The sequence below is a fragment of the Sebastes fasciatus genome, chromosome 11, assembly GCF_043250625.1.
Source record: "Sebastes fasciatus isolate fSebFas1 chromosome 11, fSebFas1.pri, whole genome shotgun sequence".
NCBI classification, from domain to species: domain Eukaryota; kingdom Metazoa; phylum Chordata; class Actinopteri; order Perciformes; family Sebastidae; genus Sebastes; species Sebastes fasciatus.
In genome coordinates, this window is record NC_133805.1 from 6,765,380 (window position 1) to 6,786,985 (window position 21,606).

A 21,606-nucleotide genomic window follows, 5' to 3' on the forward strand; every position below is an offset into this window, starting at 1 on the left:
TTTAGTTTTACTTTTGTACGGCACGTTGTCGGCGGATGTTTTACTGGCGTCCAGTAGTTTGTTTTCAGTCCAAAATGGCGAAGGCGTAGCTGTGCTGCTGGGCGCCGCCATTGCAATGGAACAAACTATTGGCTTTCACTTCTTAGCAATATACTTTCTTTTGGTGCACCATATATTTCTCACAAGCCAATCAGAGCAGACTGGGCTTTTTCGGGATGGGGGGGCTTAAAGAGACAGGCGCTAAAACGGAGCGTTTCCGACAGGAGGTGAATACAGGTATATTCAGACAGACATCATGAGAGAAATCGTTGTTGTTTTTTAACATTCTAGTAGAAACCCAAAATACGTATGAACCTAGAAATGAGCATGATATGTTCCCTCTAAGTTCTACGGGAGATGTAAAAAAAACAAAAAAACATCTTCAGATCCTGGAAACAGCCGTTTTCTAATTGAACACAACAAGCTGTTGTTTCTCGCTGTCATCTTTACATTAAACATCATGTTGCAGGCACAGCATATAAACTGCTGTTTCATTTCATCCTCAACAGCAGCATTCAGTTGTTGTCACTCTCCACTGTGCAGATGTAGCTAATCCTCCACCGGTCCCACTGGAGACTGGCATTAGCTTTGAGACATTTGGCATCCAGGAGAGAGCTTCTCTCTCAGCCTAAATCCCTGACAGATCTTTCTCTCTTTAACCCCCCCCCATCCCCATTTTTCTCCCTCTACTTCGTCTGCCTTTGATTCATTTCACTGAGTATATTATACACCGAGATGTCAAAACATCATCAATATGAAAGAGCCTTGAGACGACTCTCAGTGTTTCTCTCCTGTTTTTGAGATGGAGGATTTCGTGCCAGCTGAGTAGAATTGATTTAGCTGATTCTACACTGTTGAGTCGTGAGGTCTGTGATGTGCATATTTTGAACCCAGCAGAATGCAGTGGAAAATTTCTCAGAATAACCGTTCAATCACAAGGTTTAAATCAATATGTCTGACTGCTGACAGTCTGCTTATTTGTTCATACAGTGGCAGCATTTAAAGTGTCCCAACCTACCACGAAAGTGGCGCAGGATGGCTTGTGTTACAGTATAATGTCATTATCAATGTTAAAGCGTCAGTAGGCAGAATATGTTTTGGCATCATTGGGCAAAAAATCCATAATAACCTTTCAGCATATTGTAATTCAAGTGTTCTGAGAGAAAACTAGACTTCTGCACCTCCTCATGGCTCTGTTTTCAGGCTTTCGGATGGAAATACATGAACCAATTAATAAATGAACTCCTGTCACTTTAGGTGCATCGAGGACTACAAGCGCGGCCCAGATGGGAGGTCGTGCCTGCCGCTGTCTGAGGCCTGCACTGAGGGAATAGACTGCGGGGAGGCGGCGGACATCCCCGCTAACCAGACTGTGTTCGGAGACCTTTTCTACGGATACAACAACCACACCAAAGAGAGCACCTCCGGACAGATCCTCAAGGCCACGTTCAGGTAAACACACAAGCTGTTTGTGAAGTGGAGCGTGTGGGACATCGTTCAGCCATTTATATCTCAGCAGGGAAACTATTTGGAAGGGTTTGGGCTGCTGGCTCCCACACTGGTGATATACATGATACTATTTCAGTCATCATTCTTTAAAATGCTTTCGACAAAACAGTCTGCAGTAATACTGGTTACGGTTATAAAAACTAGTTTCATTATTTCTGTTTGCATGCTGTTGGAAGGAATTGACACTCACAAACTTAAAGTGGGATTCTTGTGACGGTGGATTGTGTGCGTAGGAGAATCACATTACTATCACTACTGCTACCTACTGTGACAAGGAGGCTCATGGTCTATACAAATATTTAATTGTGATTAATCGCATGATTGTCCATAGTTTATCGCGATTAATCGCAAATTAATCACACATGTTTTTAATCTGTTCAAAATGTACCTTAAAGGGAGATTTGTCAAGTATTTAATACTCTTATCAACATGGGAGTGGGCATACTGTATATGCTGCTTTATGCAAATGTACATATTATTATTGGAAATCAATTAACAACACAAAACAATGACAAATATTGTCCAGAAACCCTCACAGGTACTGCATTTAGCATACAAAATATGCTCAAATCATAACACGGCAAACTGCAGCCCAACAGGCAACAACAGCTGTCAGTGTGTCAGTGTGCTGACTTGACTATGACTTGCCCCAAACTGCATGTGATTATCATAAAGTGTGCATGTCTGTAAAGGGGAGACTCGTGGGTACCCATAGAACCCATTTTTAATCACATATCATGAGATCAGAGGTCAAGGGACCCCTTTGAAACTGGCCATGCCAGTTTTTCCTCACCAAAATTTAGCATAAGTTTGGAGCGTTATTCAGCCTCCTTTGTAACGAGCTAGCTATGACATGGTTGGTACCAATGGATTCCTTAGGTTTTTCTAGTTTCATATCATACCAGTATCTTCACCTTAGCTTCAAAACAGAGCCTTCTACAACCTAAAAATCGCAAGTTGCGTTAATGCGCTAAAGAAATGAGTGGCGTTAAAACAAATTTGCGTTATTATCACGTTAACTTTGACAGCCCTAATTCTCTATTTATTAGCAAAGGGTATTCAGTCAAATGTCTTCCACTGGGACGCCTGCTGTCTCATATTTAATTTCAATCCTATTCAGACAGTTCCGGTGCATTGAATTGTACCCAAACCCCCCGATACGACATTACTGTTATTGTTGACAGTGGTGTTAAGCTTCCTGAGAGCTATGCATCAGAACCTTTCAGACTCTCTCAAGTTGATAGGGTTCGATCCTATAGTGCATGGATAATCAGGAGGTAGATGTGTCTCCACAGGTTGTAAAAGCATAGCAGGTTGAATCAGTATATTTAAAAGGTTATTTCATTAAGGGGGAAATGAGTTTCAGTTCGATTTTATGTCAATTCCTTCCCAATGATAGTGATAGTAAAGCGTGCCGCTGCTAGGCGTTGTCCTCTATAAAACACTAGACATCTCCCCTGATCTCAGTTTTGTACTCTGAGGAGAAAACAACATAACCTCTTTGGATATGGATATTTAGCCATAGAGAAGTCATGTTCCTTTTCATGGTTTGCACGGGGTTGGATGTGGATGGTAGAGCACTCCGAAGGTGGTTAATTAACACTGTCCGCATGCTGCAATCATTCCCACTGAACTCAGGAAGCCAGAAGGTCAGCATAGTCATCTGCAGTCCAGGAATTTAATTTGGGCCGGCCATGGATTCCGCCGCCCGGAGGCAACTCACCCACTTACTGCAGGGATCCACCCCTGGAGTCGCAGAGAGGGAGGGACCGGCGAGGCAGGGAAGTTAATATCATCAAGAATCCGAATCTCAAATGCTCTGATCTCATTAGAAAGTGCTTGTGAATGGAGAAACGGGATCTGCAGCGAATGCTTCCTGTGCAGATGAGGTGGTGGAAGAGGAAGGAAAAGACTCTTTTGGGAGGCATGGTTAATGCAAGGCCTAATTATAAGCGATGGCAGCAAATGAATTAAAACTGACCAGGAGCCAGCGTGCTGAAATTGAATCTAATTGGACCAGATGAACGCTTTTAATGTAAAATGAACGAAAGTTACGGGAAGAGAGCATCGCAAATGAGCGCAGAAGATCCGTCAGGGGTTGAAAGTCAGTGCGGCACTCAATCTTTTTCTTTTATTCCAAAAGTTAAAAACACAAATGAAACTGTAGATCAATCTGTTACATGTGAAAGGCAGCCTCTGGCAGAATATGTCTGGTACGTGGTGGTAAATCTGTCCCAGAGGAAACTAAATGTCAAATGTAATGCTGCACACTGAGAATGACTGTACTGCCGGTCTGTATCCAATGGATGCACACTGTATTTTACAGATACATATCAGATTAGGCTCCACAATATGCTGCAATAGCATAAGAGATGTTGCACGCTAAATGGAGTAACGGTTAAAGAGGCACTCTTTTTTTATCGAATCGAAATTCACTATTTGATCCAAATTTTTTTACCGTATCCATGTTTGGTATTTACAAGTAACTAAATGTATAAATAACCAAAACATAGTGATTCTAATTACATTTAAAATTATCTTTTGTTGGCTGAGAAGGCAGAAGTATTATTTTTTGTCAACGTTGGCTGTCAACATTAACGTGATAATAACACATTAACGCAACTTGTGGTTTTTAGGTTGTAGCAAAGCAATGTATTGGTACCAACCATGTCATAGCTAGCTTGTTGCAAAGGAGGCTAAATAACGCTCCAAACTGGTATCTCCATTTTCAATGAGGTCCCTTGACCTCTGACCTCAAGATATGTGAATGAAAATGGGTTCTCTGGGTACCCACGGGTCACCCCTTTACAGACATGCCCGCTTTATGTTTGGTTTTAATTCGTTATTTGATGCTATAAAAAGGGGATGAGACGTCATGATTGACAGCTGTCAGGTGAAGTCGTGAAGTAGTCACGGAGCCTATGGCTTGGGAATTGTACGAAAGAGGAGATGTAACTTTAACATTCCATAACCGTCACAAGACTGCGTAATGAAACGTGTCAATCTGATCATAAATATTGTGGTGAGTTGTTGTCTCTTTTTGGCCACACAGCTACTGTGGTGCTAACTTAGCAGCTAGGTGGCTCACTCTAGCAAGATGTGGCAGTGCAGGACAAGCGGTTTACTCGGGCAGATGAGTGGGAGGAACCTTGATACTGCAGCTCCACTGCCTGATTACTACTCCGCAAACTCTGGCTCCAAATGATGTTAAAACGGCAGCTCCCGTATCCGGGATATTTTGGCTTCACTTTTGTACAGTGGGAGGAAGAGGAGACACGTTGTCCGTCTATATATACAGTCTGTGAGCCTAACCAAATATGTTTGTTGACTAAACCGAACCAGGTAGTTTGAAAAAGTTACTATATAACAACGGAAACTGGCAAGCTGTCCCTGATGGCCCTGAAGCATCGGGCCACTGATCAAGCGTCGGTATTTGAGCAGTTGGTGAGTGGGAATGTGTTGACTGACTGTCAGCGTGGTAACCTGATAATAAAAAGAGTTTGATTCTCTAAGAGATGTGTTACTGCCAGAGAAAATCTGTTTTTAAAAAGGGAATTGGGTCCAAAATGGCCCCAGCTAATTATGGGAAATGTAGGATCCAGCGTTTTTAGAGCTTAACCCATACCAGGGAATAAAAGTCAGGGCTTACGTTACATCGATCTTGACCTTTCATTAAAGTAAAAAAAATAAAAATCTTTCTCTTGTAAGAGCCATCAACTAAATTGCTGGATCACTCTTCAGATATGAAATTAATAAACCAGCAGGAGGGAAGAGTGGTCTTTCTCTTTACAGTAGATTTATTGGCTCAACTGTAATTCATCTTTTACGAAATCTCTGAGGCTTTGAAAAGGCTGTCCTAAACACCGGACTCAATAGCTGGATCTCTTAATCACTCCCACCCCCTCCACTTCCTGCTGGACCGTAACACTGCAGCGATAAATGACCTCTAGTCAGGAAAAAAAAGCTTTCAAACTTTAGACCATTCAGTTCTATCTCACACAGCCACTTGAGGTAAAAGTGCAAAGTTGCGATGTGCAGCCTTCAACAGGCATCGGCTTAGTTACTAACTATAATATGCAAGTGAAACAGCGCTTTGGTCCGTGTCCTCTTATATCCTTTTTAAATGTACTGTTTGCCCTTGAGTGAAAGTGAAGTAGAGAAGAGAGAGAGAGAGAGAGAGAGAGAGAGAGAGAGAGAGAGAGAGAGAGAGAGAGAGAGAGAGAGAGAGAGAGAGAGACAGTAAGGAAACCTGTATGTGATGTTCACTGGCACTTCTACAAAAGCCCTACCCCGCTGCTCTGGAGTGGCACAAAGCATCTGTCTCCATCATTCAGTGATGATGAAAAAAAAATCAAATTTGAATATTGTGTAACCATCAGTGGAGGTTTGTTGTTTTTCCTCCAAACTCATCCCATCATCTTTGCTTTTTGAAAATATGTTAAACATACAATTTTCTACTTTTACTTCTTCCTTTTATTCTCTACATCCCACTAGCTCACTCAAAACCCCGTCCTTGTCCACAGAGGATCGAAGGATTTGTAAACACTCCCTCCAAGTGAAAGATTTTACTCCGAATGTTTTATTTATTTGGGGAAAAAGACTTTCATGGGGAGACAAAGAATGGATTTTTTTGTCTGTGACCCCCTGCAAGGTTTTGTTATGGACTCATTTTCTGTCAGTCGGCCTAAACATGATGCCGTATTTCTGTAGGCGCAGAGTAGGTGGAGGCAGAATCATTTTCTGAACAAGTTTGCTAAAGCTGGCTAGCAAGTTTTGTTGGCTTGAAGTTTTTCTGAATATGTACAGCCACTCACTCTCCGGAACTGCAAGTGTTAGTGTTGAGACGGATCAAAAAGAGAGTCTTGCAATATCGCCGAAGTGTTTCAGAGATGGAGAGAAAATGCTGCTAATAGTTTAACCGCAGCCAAAGGCTCACGGCTGTGACTATGGTTAGCAGAAGGCTAAACTGTTACCAACGTTCTCTCTCCATCTCTCTAATAGTTTAGCCGAAGTTTAGGCTCAGATGGTAGAGCAGGTTGTCCACCAATCGGAAGGTCGGTGGTTTGATCCCCGGCTGCTCCGGGTCACATGTTGATGTGTCCTTGAGCAAGACACTTAACCCCAAATTGCTCCCGAAGGCGAGCTGTGAATGAGTATTTAGATTAGATCCTGATGGGCAAAGTTGGCACCTTAGTAGCCTCTGCCATCAGTTTATGAATGTGTGTGTGTGAATGGGTGAATACTGACATTTAGTGTAGAGCGCTTTGAGTGGTCGGAAGACTAGAAAAGCGCTATATAAATGCAAGTCCATTTACCATTTACCATTACCGCTGGGGTGCAGCAGCCGTGACTGCTAATTACGGTTAGCAGAAGGCTAAGCTCAACGATATTGTAGCTCACTAGAGCCTCAATTCACAGTTTGTCATATCAAATGTATACAATATCGATTCTGACACCCAACAACACAGCAAGGTGACAATTTTCGATGTGTAACGCCACTCTGCCTGCTACTCTGAGGTGATTCATGTTTGCCTCCAGTCTTTCCTTTGTTTTGCCTCCAGCTAACGCCGTGACGTGATCATGACGTCGGCTGTTAAAGGGTCTATTTTTTAGTCTGTCTGGAGCAACAACAGAAAGATGGAGAATAAAAGGGAAACCGCAAGTGGTATGAGCAGGTGGCAAAACACACATTATGCACACACACATATAAGAAATAGCCAGGGCACTCAGATATGCACGAAAATGCATGCTAATGCACTTTTACACATATACACACAGTCGCTGTGCGGACTCCCCGTCTGTTGGACAGCCAAGCCCTCTCAGCTAGGTCTCGTGAGAGCGTTGTCTCACACTCACATTGCTGGTCTCGATTCCTCTCCACTCAGCACGGCTCCCTCATGGTTCATCTTTCAAGCTCACCAGCCCTGAAACGCCTCTCATGTTTTTCATCATTTCAAAAACACAAGGCTTATTTATTTGATTTGCTACTCTGTAAAGTCCGGTCGTGTCAATGGCAGCAGACCGGCAGCATGAGGTATTGAGCGCCCGTGCCCAGGATGGAGGTCCTATCGCCGTGACATCTCGGGAGCACGATGTGATCTGGATTCATATTACAGAGCTCAGTGACAGGGTCTCTATCTTCCTGTCTCAGTGGGAGCCAGTGGACTCCAGTAATGAGATGTTAAAAGCTAACCTCCTCTCATTACTCCTAACGCCGTCTCCTCCTCTCCTCCTCTCTATTCCTCTCTCACACGACAAGCTCAGAGCAGCTTTTAATGAATATTTTAGTGCCCTTTGTTCTCTTCTGGTGGCTGCTTGGGATCAATGATTAAGACCACCTGACACCAAACTACTTTGTGTGGGCATCCTTCTTTTTATCCCTCTTCCTTTTTTTGGCTCACCTCAGCTTACGGTACCACACCCCCACGAAATCCCCCCTCAGGAGGAACACCATCATCGACTCGGTTAATTAAAATATGAAATGTGTCTGAGAGGGGATGGGAGCGGCTTGTCGGTGGCCCTGATTGGTTCTTATTGAAAGCTGCGAGTTTATCCAGCCACATAGTCAGGGGGATGGTTGTGAGGAAAACACAAACAAGTGAAAGGGGCTGTTAATCAAAAGTTTCCTATTAATAAAACAGGTTGCTGCTTCACCTCAGCTCAGACTAGAAGAATTGACTTTATTTGGGGGTAAGTTTTGACAGTTAAGCAAAAGTTCCTTAAACTTTAAGAGAGATTTCACAAAATGAATTATTACATCCTCACAGCGCCAGATGGCTGTTAAATGTTACATGTCATCATCCAAGAAAATTAACTATGAAGAATGTCAGACGTGACTGCAGCGATAGGAGCTCGGCCCATGTCCTACATAGCGTGCATCTAAGAGAGAAACACAAAACATCTCCAGCGAAACAACAGATTCACTCGTTACATTCTACATCTGTGGGCTTTTGTAAACTGAAAGCTGAGAACGTGCATAATTGCTTTCAGCAAGAAAATGACTCTAGTGTCAATAAAATCCCAAACACTCTTGTTTTCCATCATCTTGCGAAGCGAAACAAATCTACCAGCAGGCAAATGAAATGTTTCAGTATGAGTTGATGACACACGTGTGACAAACAGAGCAGCAACGCTCTACATTATTCCACTCCAGAGGCCAAATGTATAAACAATGTGTACACACAAAAACCATGCCATTTCCCGTGACCAGACCTGAGACCTGTACTAGGAAGCAGGATTTAGGGTTAGCGAGGTAACTTCAGGGTTAATCCGTCAGGGATTTTAGTCCTACGACGGTGGTTCACTTCTTACCGAGGTAGATCGCCATGGTAACTGATGCTGAGATCAACTGGTATAAAAGCACCGCCTACTGACCAATCAGAGCTTGGTATGCGGATCGTATGATAATATTACAAAAATATGAAGAAGTTAAAGTCATAATCCAGGATGAAAACAACAGTTTAATCCGACAAATGCAGGAAGGACAGCTGGCTTTATGCTATGGGTGCTTACCGCTTTGAATTATGTTTTTATATTTATTTTTTTACTTGCTCTCGAGTCTGTTTCACATCGCCGGAGTCGGGGACGCAGCTGAAAGAAGGCTGAAATAGTCACATCATTACCAAATGGCATAATGAAGTACAATCCATTCTATTTAAAAGCTATTTACATATCACTGCCTCATCTAGATGACTATATCTGACTTTTGAGTATTCCGTTACGCATTCACACATCAGCAATTTGTTGTCCTTTCTTCATTTGGCAGTTTTAACTGTGTTAGTTTTAGTCTGGATTATGTGTTTAACTTCTTCGTATTTGTCTAATATTATAGTTTGTAAAATGTGCCGCTATGCTGACAGTAGACTAGTCCATGTTTGTGATTGATCACATGCTGCAAACATCGCCCCTTTCATGTGAACGCGCTCAAAGCCAGATCGAGAAAACCCTGTGTTGACTTCCCGAGTTCATAACCACCGTTTTAGGACTGCTTAGCGGGATCTCGTTTGTTAGGGCTAGTTAAGCCAGATAACGTCAAGATGCCCTGGGTATGTTGAACTCGCTTCGTAGTACAGGCCTCAGGCGTTCACGCTGTTTTCTAGAGATAACTGCAGGTGATATGATAGATATGAAATACACACGGGCGTGCCCATTCGGAGCGCAGGTTGTTTAGAAACGCATGCCAGTTTGGAGCGGGCCGACTGCTCGGCCACCAGAAGTGCTGCTTGCAGCGTTGCTGAGCTGATTGCTGTAAAGGCCTGCTGCGGACGACATGCTTGCAGAGCCCTGAAGCCCCGCCCCCGCTGATGCACATAGCGCTATTGTTCGTTTATTCAAAGTTCATTAATATTGTGTATCCAAATTGCACCAACTTTGACACTGCACATCCTTGGGTCCCCAGCAATTCACCCGTCAAGTGTAATTACATCGGATGATGAAGGTTTTTTGAGATATGCGAAGGACATACCCACACAGAGACAGACATTCTTTGCTTTATAGTTCAATGTTAATGATCTTTTCATTTGATCCTGAATGGTGAAGCGCTGTGTGAAGTCTGTTTCAACACGATCGCTATAGATAAATCATTGATCGTCCCTCTGATGTTAAATAGTAATGCTTGAGATATTAATTAGTGGCATCACAATCTGTGAAATTGAAATTCTTTCTACATCCGTTTATTGCTAACTGTCGTAGTGGAAATGAGGCGCCCGGTTCCACAATGATTTATAAGACAGGATCAGATGAAAAGAATGCGTATGCATATTTCTGTCTTTGTGCATACACACAGTTTTAGTCATAAATCTACTCTTAGTTTTATGCATCGTGAGCCTCTGGGGCCAGATGCATCAAACTAAGAGTCGTCCCCAATATCGTGCCTTACCCTTCACCCAAATCAGCAGATCACCTCCAGCTAACTATATGAGCCTGATTTCCTTCTAATTACCCTCACACCCCGGGCCACGCCACGACCACGCAAATGAAATGTCAATTGAATGATGGTATTTGACACAACTGCTCCGACGTTGTTTCTACTCCAGCCGCTGGCGTCTGTTGTTCTCCAGCTGTGACTTTCCCAAAAGCAACAGTTGTGTGAATTGTAAATAATTGTGTATCCTTTTATTTTCACAGCTTAGGCACTGAACACGCTGCGTGATTCAAATAGTACATTATGCATGGTGTATATTAACAGGAAAACTGTCACCAGTGTGAACCGTGAGGACCTGGTGTGCTTGTGTAATGTGCCGCTGCAGTATGTTTTAAAAGTGCAAGGCTTTTATCACAGCTTTTTAAATAGAAACACACTTGCCTGAAAAGGGGCATCAACTGAGAAGAACATCCATTTAGGCTAATTGAGATGCTCTCTGGATCTTATTTGCTTAATTTAATAGCTGGTGTCAGATCTGGTTACTGGCAGGAAATATTCTCAGCATACAGGAAGTGGTCATTTGAAATTTGAGAGTAAAATAAACAGCAGCAAATGAGTCGTTAATTCAGAGATGTTTAGACTCGCAGCATGTTTTCTCGCTTCTCTCGTCTCATTGGTATACTTGTGTAACCTTACAGACCAGCAGTGGTGGAAGAAGTACTCAGATCCTTTACTTAAAGCAGCAGTGGGTAGAAATGGAGCAAATATGATTTAAAAAAAAAAGTTATTTTTATAAAACTGTCACTATATCCTGACAGTAGTGCAAGAGACAGGTAATCTGAAAAAAAAAATCATATGCCTCTCTCGTCCGCTGCTCCTAATGGAATCTGCAAGATTTCCCAGACCGGAGGAAAACAACCAATCAGAGCCGAGGTGGAGCCTTGCCGTCTCTGAGCAGCTGTCAATAGGCTCGTTCGAGATGAACTGCGCCTCGCCTGGAAAGTAGATACGAGAAATGTGCCAAGGCTTTTCAGGTCGGGTATAATCTAATGTAATGTTATCTCTGTTGATCCAGTTCCTTTGCTTTCGTCCATGTCTGCAGAACACCTCTTCCTAACTGGACGAACCAGCGAGCAAGCGAACATCAGAACCTGCTCCATGCGTCAGCGAACAGGCAAAGCGACGTATCGCTTGTTTGAAAAATAGCTCGCCCTGGCTCTATTTATGCGACGTTTCGCGCACCTCTAACCTATTTAACAGCACTGACAGCAATTAATCAATACCACTCTTTATGTAATAAAGAGTGACATTGCTCATAGTATATCCATACTTGCCAACCTTGAGACCTTAAAAAATAGAGAGGATTTCAAACCTTAAGCAGAGGGTCTGGAGTTTCAGAGACTTTGTTTCCTACTTTCTGGTGACTTTAAAAAAGTGAAAATAACAAAAATAATAAGTACACTGCAACAGCATTTTTTTTGTTAAACTTTTGATTTTACCTTTAACTCCCAGGAACGAAAACTGAATAATTCGCCCCTCTGGTGTGAACTTGGCGTGTGAATCTCTGGCATTAACTCATCTGTTTTTATTTATTTTTGCTCCTGCTCGGTTATTTATTTCTCTTAGTTCTCTCCATTTCTCTCTCCTACTCTCACTCACTGAAGGTCCTTTCAGACACAACGTGACAATGCCACCACTGCCCTCTGAAACATGTTATTTCCAACGGCTTACACCGCGCCACGACAGCTTTTCGCTGCATCGAGCAAAGCCCGACTTTGGGCGCTGTGGCGAGCGCAGCTTAAACATGAGCATTGACTGCTCTCTACCGCTGGGAAACGTCAATTGGTTTAGCTCTATTGTCGTCCGGGTGGAAACAGTAGAGATTATACACAATGTTCAGTTCCAGAAGTAGGCTAAGATAACGAAAACGAAAAAAAAGCGTGAAAATTTGCCATAAATCGGGAGAAATACAGGAGAATCGTGACCCCGGGAGAAAACCGAGAGAGGGAAATGGAAACCAGGAGTCTCCTGGGAAAAACAGGAGGGTTGTCTAGTGTGGGTATATCTGGATAACTTTTTCGCGCTCCATTCGCCAGAGTTCGCTCGGTCGCTGCATGTTAGGAAGAGGTGGAATAATTTGAATGGTGAACACGCTGGCAGTACTGTCCTTAATCTCTGATGACATATCTCATTTTATGGTTTATTACAGGTAATATTGCATATTGGATTGTGGGACTGAATTCCATTGATGTGATGATCTGAAGGAAAATAAGGCCTGCATGGCTAACGTTAAATGCAGTGGGATTGTGCAGTCCCTCCCCTCCAGCTGCACCTCCTGTAGCTCTGTTTGCGGTCGATTTGAAGTTATAAAGCAGGCAGATGTTTTTGTTTTTGATGAGGTTTTTCCTGCTAAGCAGATTATATTTCTTTAGAATATGGCAATGAAGAAAACTGAATGGCTTCTTGTCTAAGTGCTTGTTTGTATAATGATTCCTGTGGGTTTAAAGCAGTACAGTTTGTATAAGACCAATTTATCAGACAAATGGTGATGTGGGAGACAAGACAACCATTGAGTGGAAGAATATGTTAACTGCCTCAGTTGATGAGAAGCTTCTGGTAAAGCTACAATTTGAAGCCGAGGTTTGAATCTATACGTACTCCTAAATATTTGTATTCTGAGACAACTTGTATTCTCTCTCTAGAGATGAGAATATCTTGCTCTACATCTACGCTATGGCCTTTGGAGGGAAAAAAAACATACTGTTTTTGACACATTCAATTGCAAACAACATTGGGAGGATAGCCAGGATGTGACCTTCAACATAATATCTTTTAGCTTGGTTGCAACCTCTTCTGCAGTTTTAGAGTAGAGACATGGAAGAGAACATTCAGTCGGTTACCCAAACTGACCGTTGTAAACATCCATCACAGTTTACACACCGACTTTTTGTTCAATGAGGGAATATGTGTGCACCCTCTTTTGGTTTTATCTATGCAAATAGGACCCATGTTATAATACAAAAAGTGTCACTTAAAGTTGCACTAATCAGTATTTTCATATGAAGCCTGGTCAAATGTTTACGTGTAATGTGAGAGTGGCTGCTCATAATGACAAATCCACAAGGAATTATCACCTGACTCTGCAGTTCCCCTCACTTTTATACAGAGCTTTTTAGTGTCGTTTGGCTCATTGTTTAGGTATTTACGGTCTGCAACTTAAACACTTTTGTTTATTTTTACGGCTGTCAGCAGCACTGTTTCCAGTTGGAGGGGGCAGCTGTTTTAAATGAAAAACTTCTGATAAGCACACTGTGTGCTACCGTCTTACTACCAAATGGCAGACTGATAAAGTTTGTAACTAGCTGGTTAACATAATGAAACATCTAGCTTCTTCTCGGTGGAGACCAAAATCTACGGAGGCCTTGAGAGGCAAGTGAGAAAAAAAAAAAATCTAGTGATCTAATTTTCTAAGTCTGATCTAAATTGTTTTCTCTCCTGTGTTTATGACTTAAGAACAGGTAACCTGTGACTTTGCCAGGATAATCTTTCTGAATTACTTAATTTTTTTTCTGTGAAACAGGAGGAAAAACAGTTTTTGCAGGTGAAACTTTTGTTTTGTTTTTGTAATATTCATTTTGGCCTAAAAGAGGCTGAAGTGCACCGCTACCCCATGTTTTAAATAGAACTAAAAGCATTTGTGTTTTCTTCCAGGTGAGTTTTGATTTACACAACTTGCTAACACACAATATATGTACCTTGTGTTTAGAGTGCATGGAGGAATTAAAACTCACCTGGAAGAAAACAAGAATGGACGGGGTAGTGGTGCACTTTAGCGTCTTGAGGTCGACATGAATATAACAACAACAAACACTTAAAAAAAAAGTTTTTTCACCTCCCAAAACTTTCTTTCCATCTATTCTTCAGTCAGAAACACAGGAGAGAAATCAACTAACATCAGACTTAGAAAATGGATCACCAGATTTTCTTTTTCTTACTCCCTTCTTTAGACTTCTGTACAAAATAGAGCTGAATGAATGCTAATTTTGCTCTGTGTCTGCAGGTAATTGATTTGCTGACTTGTTAGTGGTCGTCGACTTTAGAAGACTGTTATTTGTCAAAAGTGTGTAATTATTTAAAGGTTGTTGAAGTCACGAAAAAAAAAAAGCTGCAGCTTTCAGTGACAGTATTTAATAAAACAATAACTTCTGGCTGATGCAGCCGCTGATGTCCAAGGTTGCTAAGTACATTTAAAAGTGATGAGTCAGGAAAATAATCAGAGGACTATGGATCCTTCCATGAGTTAAATAAAGATGTATGCCCATCAGCTTTGGTCCAGAGACACCTGAATGACTTACGTTAGTGATTTATTGAAGTCATTGTGCTGTGGAACCTTGTTGTGAGCCTAACTGGCATTGAGACAAAGAATGATGGACTGAACAAAATGAATGAGTTCAACCAAGAGTCACTCGCCGCAACAGACAAATGAGGACATCATCTCTCAGACCGAAGATGAGTCACGTCGCAGCGGCACCAACATAATGAAGAATGGCGTGCTTTATGTGAGACTTTGTCTCTTCAATACACCGCACAGTCCTGCATAATTGTTACTATGTATTGATTTTCCCTTGATGAGGTGCCAGAAATTGCTTTACACTGATGAGAAGAAGAATCTGTGATCTACTCTGTCCTTCCAGCCTTCATTCATCCTTTTCATTCATTTTCATCTGACTCATCTGTCGCCTTTGTCTATCACCACCAGCATACAGATGGTATGATATTATATGTTCTTTTTCTTTCACACATTGAATCTGGGTGCCTGATTTCAATTCCAACAGTTGGCGATGGATGTAACCACACCCTTAAAGGGGACTAATCATGAAAATCTCACTTTCTCAGTGGTTGTGCACGTTCATTTAGGTATCTGGAGTGGCTACCAACCCACAAACTGTGAAATATGACAACCCAGTCAGTTTTTTGTGGGCTGTCTTGATATGATTCAACAAGCCATTCAGATTTGGCTCCCCTTCCGTTGTCACATGCAGGCTTATGAGAATATATCGCCCACAGCTTGAGAACTACCTTTGCAATGTTGCGCCGTGTTTTACTCGCAATCCAATCAGAGCAGATTGTTTTTTTTTTAAGAGACAGGCACTAAAATGGAGCGTTTCAGACAGAGGGGGAATACAGGTATATTCAGACAGACAGTATGAGAAAATGAAGTTTTTTTGAAAAGTAAGCATGTAAACATGTTCTAGTAGAAACCCGAAATGCAAGTATGAACCTGAAAATGAGCATGATATGTCTCCTTTAATTAGCCTCCCTCTCCAGTAGTCTTTAGATAACACATTCTCACTCCCAACTCGTCAATTACCACCGCTAGGTCAGTGCTCCTCGGCATCAGAGACCGTCGTACGGGGTACCCCTCGTGCGTTGTCAATTTATGCTCGTTACATGCATAGTGTCCTTTCAAAATAAACCTCCGTCTGCACAGGAACTTAGGTTTAGGCAACACAACCACTTAGTTAGGGTTAGGAAACGGTCGTGGTCGACGCTCACTTAACTGACTAGCGACTCACAGGACTGTGCCGACATGACTAACGACTGACGTGACAAAATAGATCAACGTTCCTTTTAGTTTCACACGGGACATGAACACCGGTCTCCTGGATGAAAGTCTGAAAGTCTTGTGTTTGTTTGACCCATCCTCCACACATCCCACCCACCCTGAACGGACTCTCACGTTATTAATACTACTCACTTGCTCCGACCGCCGAATAACGCCGCGGGTGGGTTTACTTTGGAGTCAGTTGAAAGCCCGGTTCGTCAAGTACTGTCACTAAAGGCGGCCTTCAAATTGTCAGTAGAGCAGAATTTTTGGGGAACTAAATCTTTTGTCCCTGTTTTATTAACCTCAAATTTAAAGGGAAACTGAAATAATTTGGATAACTGTAGCATATGCTGTAAACGTATCCCCTTTTATCCCTCCTTTTTACCTCCCTTTCATCATTGTTCCTCCTTGTCTCCTTTTCTCCATCCTACTTGCCTCGTTGCGTCTCCTTTTTCTCCTCTCCCGATGTCGGATGACTGAATGCTTCTGTCTCTAAACAGGACCTCCCATTTTTTTCTCCTCTCTCTCAACACCAGGCAGAAGAACTTTGCCCGAGGCATCGAGCAGCAGCTCCCAGATGGCATGGCGGTGGCGTCGGTGCCAACGGAGGTCCAGTGCCACGAGGAGCTGTCGGACCCCGTCCCCGACCCAGAATACCTCACAGGTATGAAACCATATTTCATAGTTCACTCTGCTAGCTCGCAGCTGTGCGATAACACTTCATCACCGGCCTGTCGGAAATCCTCATTACTCAGAAAAAGTCAACTTCCCGGGGCTTGATAACCGACGTGGAATGCTGTTTGAGCAGCCCGAGGTGTTTACTTATACATTCTGACATTTTAGCCGTCATTTATAATGTCCGGGCGGCTCGCCATGGTCAGGGTGAGTCTGGAAAGTTACCCAGTGCTGCAAACTTAATTCATATGAGCCCCAGTGTAGATTTCTTAATGGGTCCACTCGGTTAATAATAACTCAGACTTGACCCAGGACCCAATTCGAGCTGGGTCCAAATTATATTCAATCTTACTGGGTCCCGGGAGGGTTCTGTTGCAGCAGGTGTTAATACGTTTGTTGATCCAAGTGGAGTCGCTCGTAGCTCTGATCACACGGTGCGTTATAATCACCACAGCAGAAAAAATTTGTCTTTTGAGGCAAGGTATCTTGATAATTGGTGCAGAGGGCTGTCGCGTTGGAAGGAATTTCCCCTGCAGTGATAATGATTGGCTCAACAATGCGATATGCGGTATTATTGCAACTTTTTTTATTTTCAAACTACTTATTTTATCCTGATTTTAATGATGTATAAATAAGCTTTATTGCAAGGCTATTATTAGGTATTTTGTTTAGTTTTTTTATGACAAAGATGACAGTTTTAAAACAAATGAAATACTTGTATATTGTTGAATGCAGAAGGGAAAGGAGGTACAGCGTTTTTTCTCAGCTGGGGCACTTTGGTTGCATCTGATTGCTCTGATACGGAATATCAAAATGCTATCGGCCATGGCAATATTCAAAGATGACCCTTGACCTCTGACCTCAAGATATGTGAATGAAAATGGGTTCTATTGGTACCCACGAGTCTCCCCTTTACAGACATGCCCACTTTATGATAATCACATGCAGTTTTGGGGCAAGTCATAGTCAAGTCAGCACACTGACACACTGACAGCTGTTGTTGCCTGTTGGGTTTGAGTTTGCCATGTAATGATTTGAGCACATTTTATTATGCTAAATGCAGTACCTGTGAGGGTTTCTGGACAATAGCTGTCATTGTTTTGTGTTGTTAATTGATTTCCAGTAATAAATATATACATACATTTGCATAAAGCAAGCATATTTGCCCACTCCCATGTTGATAAGAGTATTAAATACTTGACAAATCTCCCTTTTAAGGTAAATTCAATATATACAATTTACTCAATATATAGAAAATAAGGATCTTACCTGACACCATGTCACTAATTCATAGTATTCCATCACATCATCATTACAGATATAAGGCAAACAATTGAAATTAAAAGTTATTATCATTAAATTACAACCATGGCCTAGTGGTATAGGAGATATATGACGCGTCGTGAGAACGCTATGAATTAAGATAAACTGAATCGGATCAAAGTAGTATTATATCAATCTATCAAATCGTTACATGGTTAATTGTATTGTTTTTCGTATTGTATCGCAGACCATTTATCAAGATGTGTATGGAATCGTCTTGAGAGGGAATGAAGCACACCCCGACTGTTTGTCTTGTCAGGCGAGTCAGAAGTGAAAAGTAATAAAGCAAAAGAGAGCAAAGAAATTCCTGCTCAGGATTTGGACTGCATTGAGATCCTTCACTCCCAGCCTTGGAGTATTGACCCACATTGCCGAGCGTGTGCTTTCTTTATTGTACTGTGTCAGCATAGTACGGCGTTGTCAGATATCCCAAAAAAAACATTGTCAGAAATCAACCGGCTCCGTTTCTCTCAGTGCGACTCACAGGATGCTCACATTCCTCAGCCATCCTCACTATCCGACTCAATAATGAATGCGGGGGGGAGAATAGATAGAACATAAGCAAAATCATTTGTTTCAACTGTGAAGTGCGTTGGGTGAGACGGGGGGAGTAGGGGTGGGTGAGGGCGGGTTGTACCACCACAGTCAGGATTCATTAGTCAGTGGCCATCTCGGCCGTTCTCTTCATTACCAGTGCAGCGCGTGGCAGCGATGTTTGAACAGCATACAGCCGTCCTGCGTGAAACAGCTGCCATTAACACAGAGACGGGGAGAATAAAAAAAAATCTTGGCTCGCTATACATCAAGTGATTCCAGAAGGCCAAAGATTTGTGTCCGTCCATCTGGACGCCTCATTATCTACTGGATTTGACCTCACTTTGTTTAGCTTACAGTGTTTGGCTCTAAATGTTTGAAATGATGCAGAGTAATCATAGATTATAGTGTTTGATTGACTAGTTGGATAAATGGGGTAAAAAAAAAAAGCTCCATGAAGAACCACTCCATTTTTGACGGACGCTGAAAATAATATTTCACTTATTATTTCCCAGTGCTGGCATTTAAGTTGTAGAACATGCAGGACTTTTGTAAAGAGCAGGCATCTGTAATGGAGAGGATATCCTCCCCCTGCTCTGCCTGCATAAGTAATAACCCTTTTCTTCATGTCTGGAGTGCGGTAGAGAGCACTACAATAGAGAGCGTGGAATTAATAATTAGATTTCAGCATATTTTCCTGGAAATGCTTCATTCAGGCAGCCTGCTGGCTAAGCTTATTCCAGGCACCTGTGTAACTGCCTCCGAATTGCCTTACAGCGTGGAAAAGCAGCAGATTGCAAGATGGGTTTATCGCTTGTTTGTTGATATAACCGCGGCGATACAAGGCGAGTCGGGGCAACAATTCAAAAAGCACATCATTCGAGGTTACGTCCGAGGTGATGGACAATCAAATGGCGACGAAGCGGCGGCGGTTTCTGCAGCCGTTTATTGGACATTTCAGAGGATATTAAAACCGTCTAATCTAAATGGAACTTCTGCTGTCACGTCCCCGAGCCCCTTGTCCCCCCCTCTGTCTCCCCTCTGTCCCCCCTTCTCTGTGCACAGCTCAAACCTTTTTTATCCCTACATCGCCCCTGGGCTCACAGTGCACACAGACCCAGAACAGAGGCCGAGGCAGCAGCACTTCCTCCTCTCGTGCGTCTGTGTTGGGCCTCTGCTGCAGCAGCAAGCCGTGGGCTTTTTATTGAAGAGTAACATTATGAATTGAGATATCATTTCAAAGCATCCAGCAGGGTGCCACAGAAGCACACAGTGTACTCTGGGGCACAGTGGTGCAGTTTTCCACTCTGTTCCCAACCAATGCTAGAAGTGAGCTGACGCCTGATGCTCGAAGGGGCACGGAGAGTACGATGTGGTGCTTCAAAGAAAAGGGGATGTGGAAAGATGTGACAATCCAGCATATAGAGAGCTATATAAAGAGTAATAAACGTCACATCTGGACCAGCCTCGGTTCCACTAGCCGCACTTGCTATCAGAAGTTGAAACCTTTGTGATTTTAAGTTAATTAGGTTTAACATTAATTTGTTTTTTAGTATAAAAAAGGAACAGCTCCCATGAATTAAAAAACAACAAACATTGTAATTAGTTCTCCCTTATTTGTTGAATCCACCTTTACTCTCCTCTTCTAGCTGTTATCTCTGCTGTTTAAAAAAAATCAGCTCGCTAAATGTTTTGTAAAACAATCAAAACTACATGATGATACAGAACTGAAACTCATTTCCCTTTACGGCATTTTGAAGGTGAACATTTTAATTAGCCACCCACATTTCTTTTATTTTGATTTCTCTCAACTTTCATTATTAATATAATAACAAGAAATTAATTCAATGGATACATTGGATTTACAACAATACAGGAAAAACTTTTACTCCAGTGATGGTGGTGAACATAAAATGTAAAACAGATTGACTGTTGCTTGACAAAAATTCAAGGTCTCCTTACTGTTTTTTGACCACATCTCACAGCCTTCCTCAGCTGCTGGAGTGTGCTGATTTATCATGAAGATAACTCCGTTGCCACAGTAGTCGGTGTTACTGGTGTGAACGCGGTGTAAACGCGGTGTGAACGCGGTGTGAACGCGGTGTAAACGCGGTGTAAACGCGGTGTAAACGCGGTGTAAACGCGGTGTAAACGCGGTTTAAACGCGGTGTTCAGGCATACACAGATTAAATAACTTGCCCACCACCTCAACCGTTGTTTAGCTTTTTTTGGGGTCAAAGCAAAAAAAAGCAAAAGTGCCTATTTGGCAATGTTTTGGATTTAAACCAAATGCTATACGGGAACCATAACGTTAATGAGGCAGTCGCTGTGCAGAAGATGGAGCGGTTAGCTAATGTGCGCGGCGCCGGGTGGAAACCTGCAGCCCCACAGTGAAAGCTCGAACGTAGAGGCTAGACACACAGCCATCCCTATTCTTCATGTGACCTCCCTACCACAAGGAACTACCGTTTACACCGTAAAGAGGGAACGTTCTTGCTACATACAAGTGAAAGGAAAAAATTCTAGTGATCCATTTTCTAATTCTGATCTAAATTGTTTTCTCTCCGGTGTTTATGAGTTAAGAACAGGTGAAAAAAAAAGTTTTTGCCAGGATAATTTAACTGTTTGTATTTGTAATACTCATTTTGGCCACAAGAGACTGAAGTGCACCGCTAGTTTTAATTTGCATAACTTGCTAACACACAGTATATACTGTAGCGACATTGTGTTTAGAGTGCATGGATAAATTAAAACTCACCTGGAAGAAAACAGGTGGTGCACTTCAGCCTCTTGTGGCCAAAATGAGTATTACAACAACAAATACTTGAACACAATGATACTGGCAAAACGTTTCCACGTTTCACAGATGAAAACATTTCTTAAGGAACTTACAAAGATTATCCTGCATGTTAGAACCGTTTTTTTCCACCTGTTCTTAACTCATAAACACAGGAGAGAGAAAACAATTTAAATCAGACATAAAAAATAATTGAATCACCATTTTATTATTTTCTCACTTGCCTCTCGAGGCTTCCGTAAATGTCGTTTTCCATGA

At 42.2% G+C, this 21,606-nt stretch overlaps 1 protein-coding gene across 6 annotated transcripts in view; it reads left to right on the forward strand.

Moving 5' to 3' along the window:
* astn1 (astrotactin 1) overlaps positions 1–21,606 on the forward strand; it is a 418,066-nt gene that overhangs the window by 189,347 nt on the left and 207,113 nt on the right. For all 6 annotated transcript variants that reach the window (XM_074650205.1, XM_074650206.1, XM_074650209.1 and 3 more), the window contains 2 exons: positions 1,297–1,491; positions 16,556–16,683. In XM_074650205.1, coding sequence (XP_074506306.1) covers positions 1,297–1,491; positions 16,556–16,683 — 323 coding nt within the window. The remainder of the gene's footprint in view (positions 1–1,296; positions 1,492–16,555; positions 16,684–21,606) is intronic.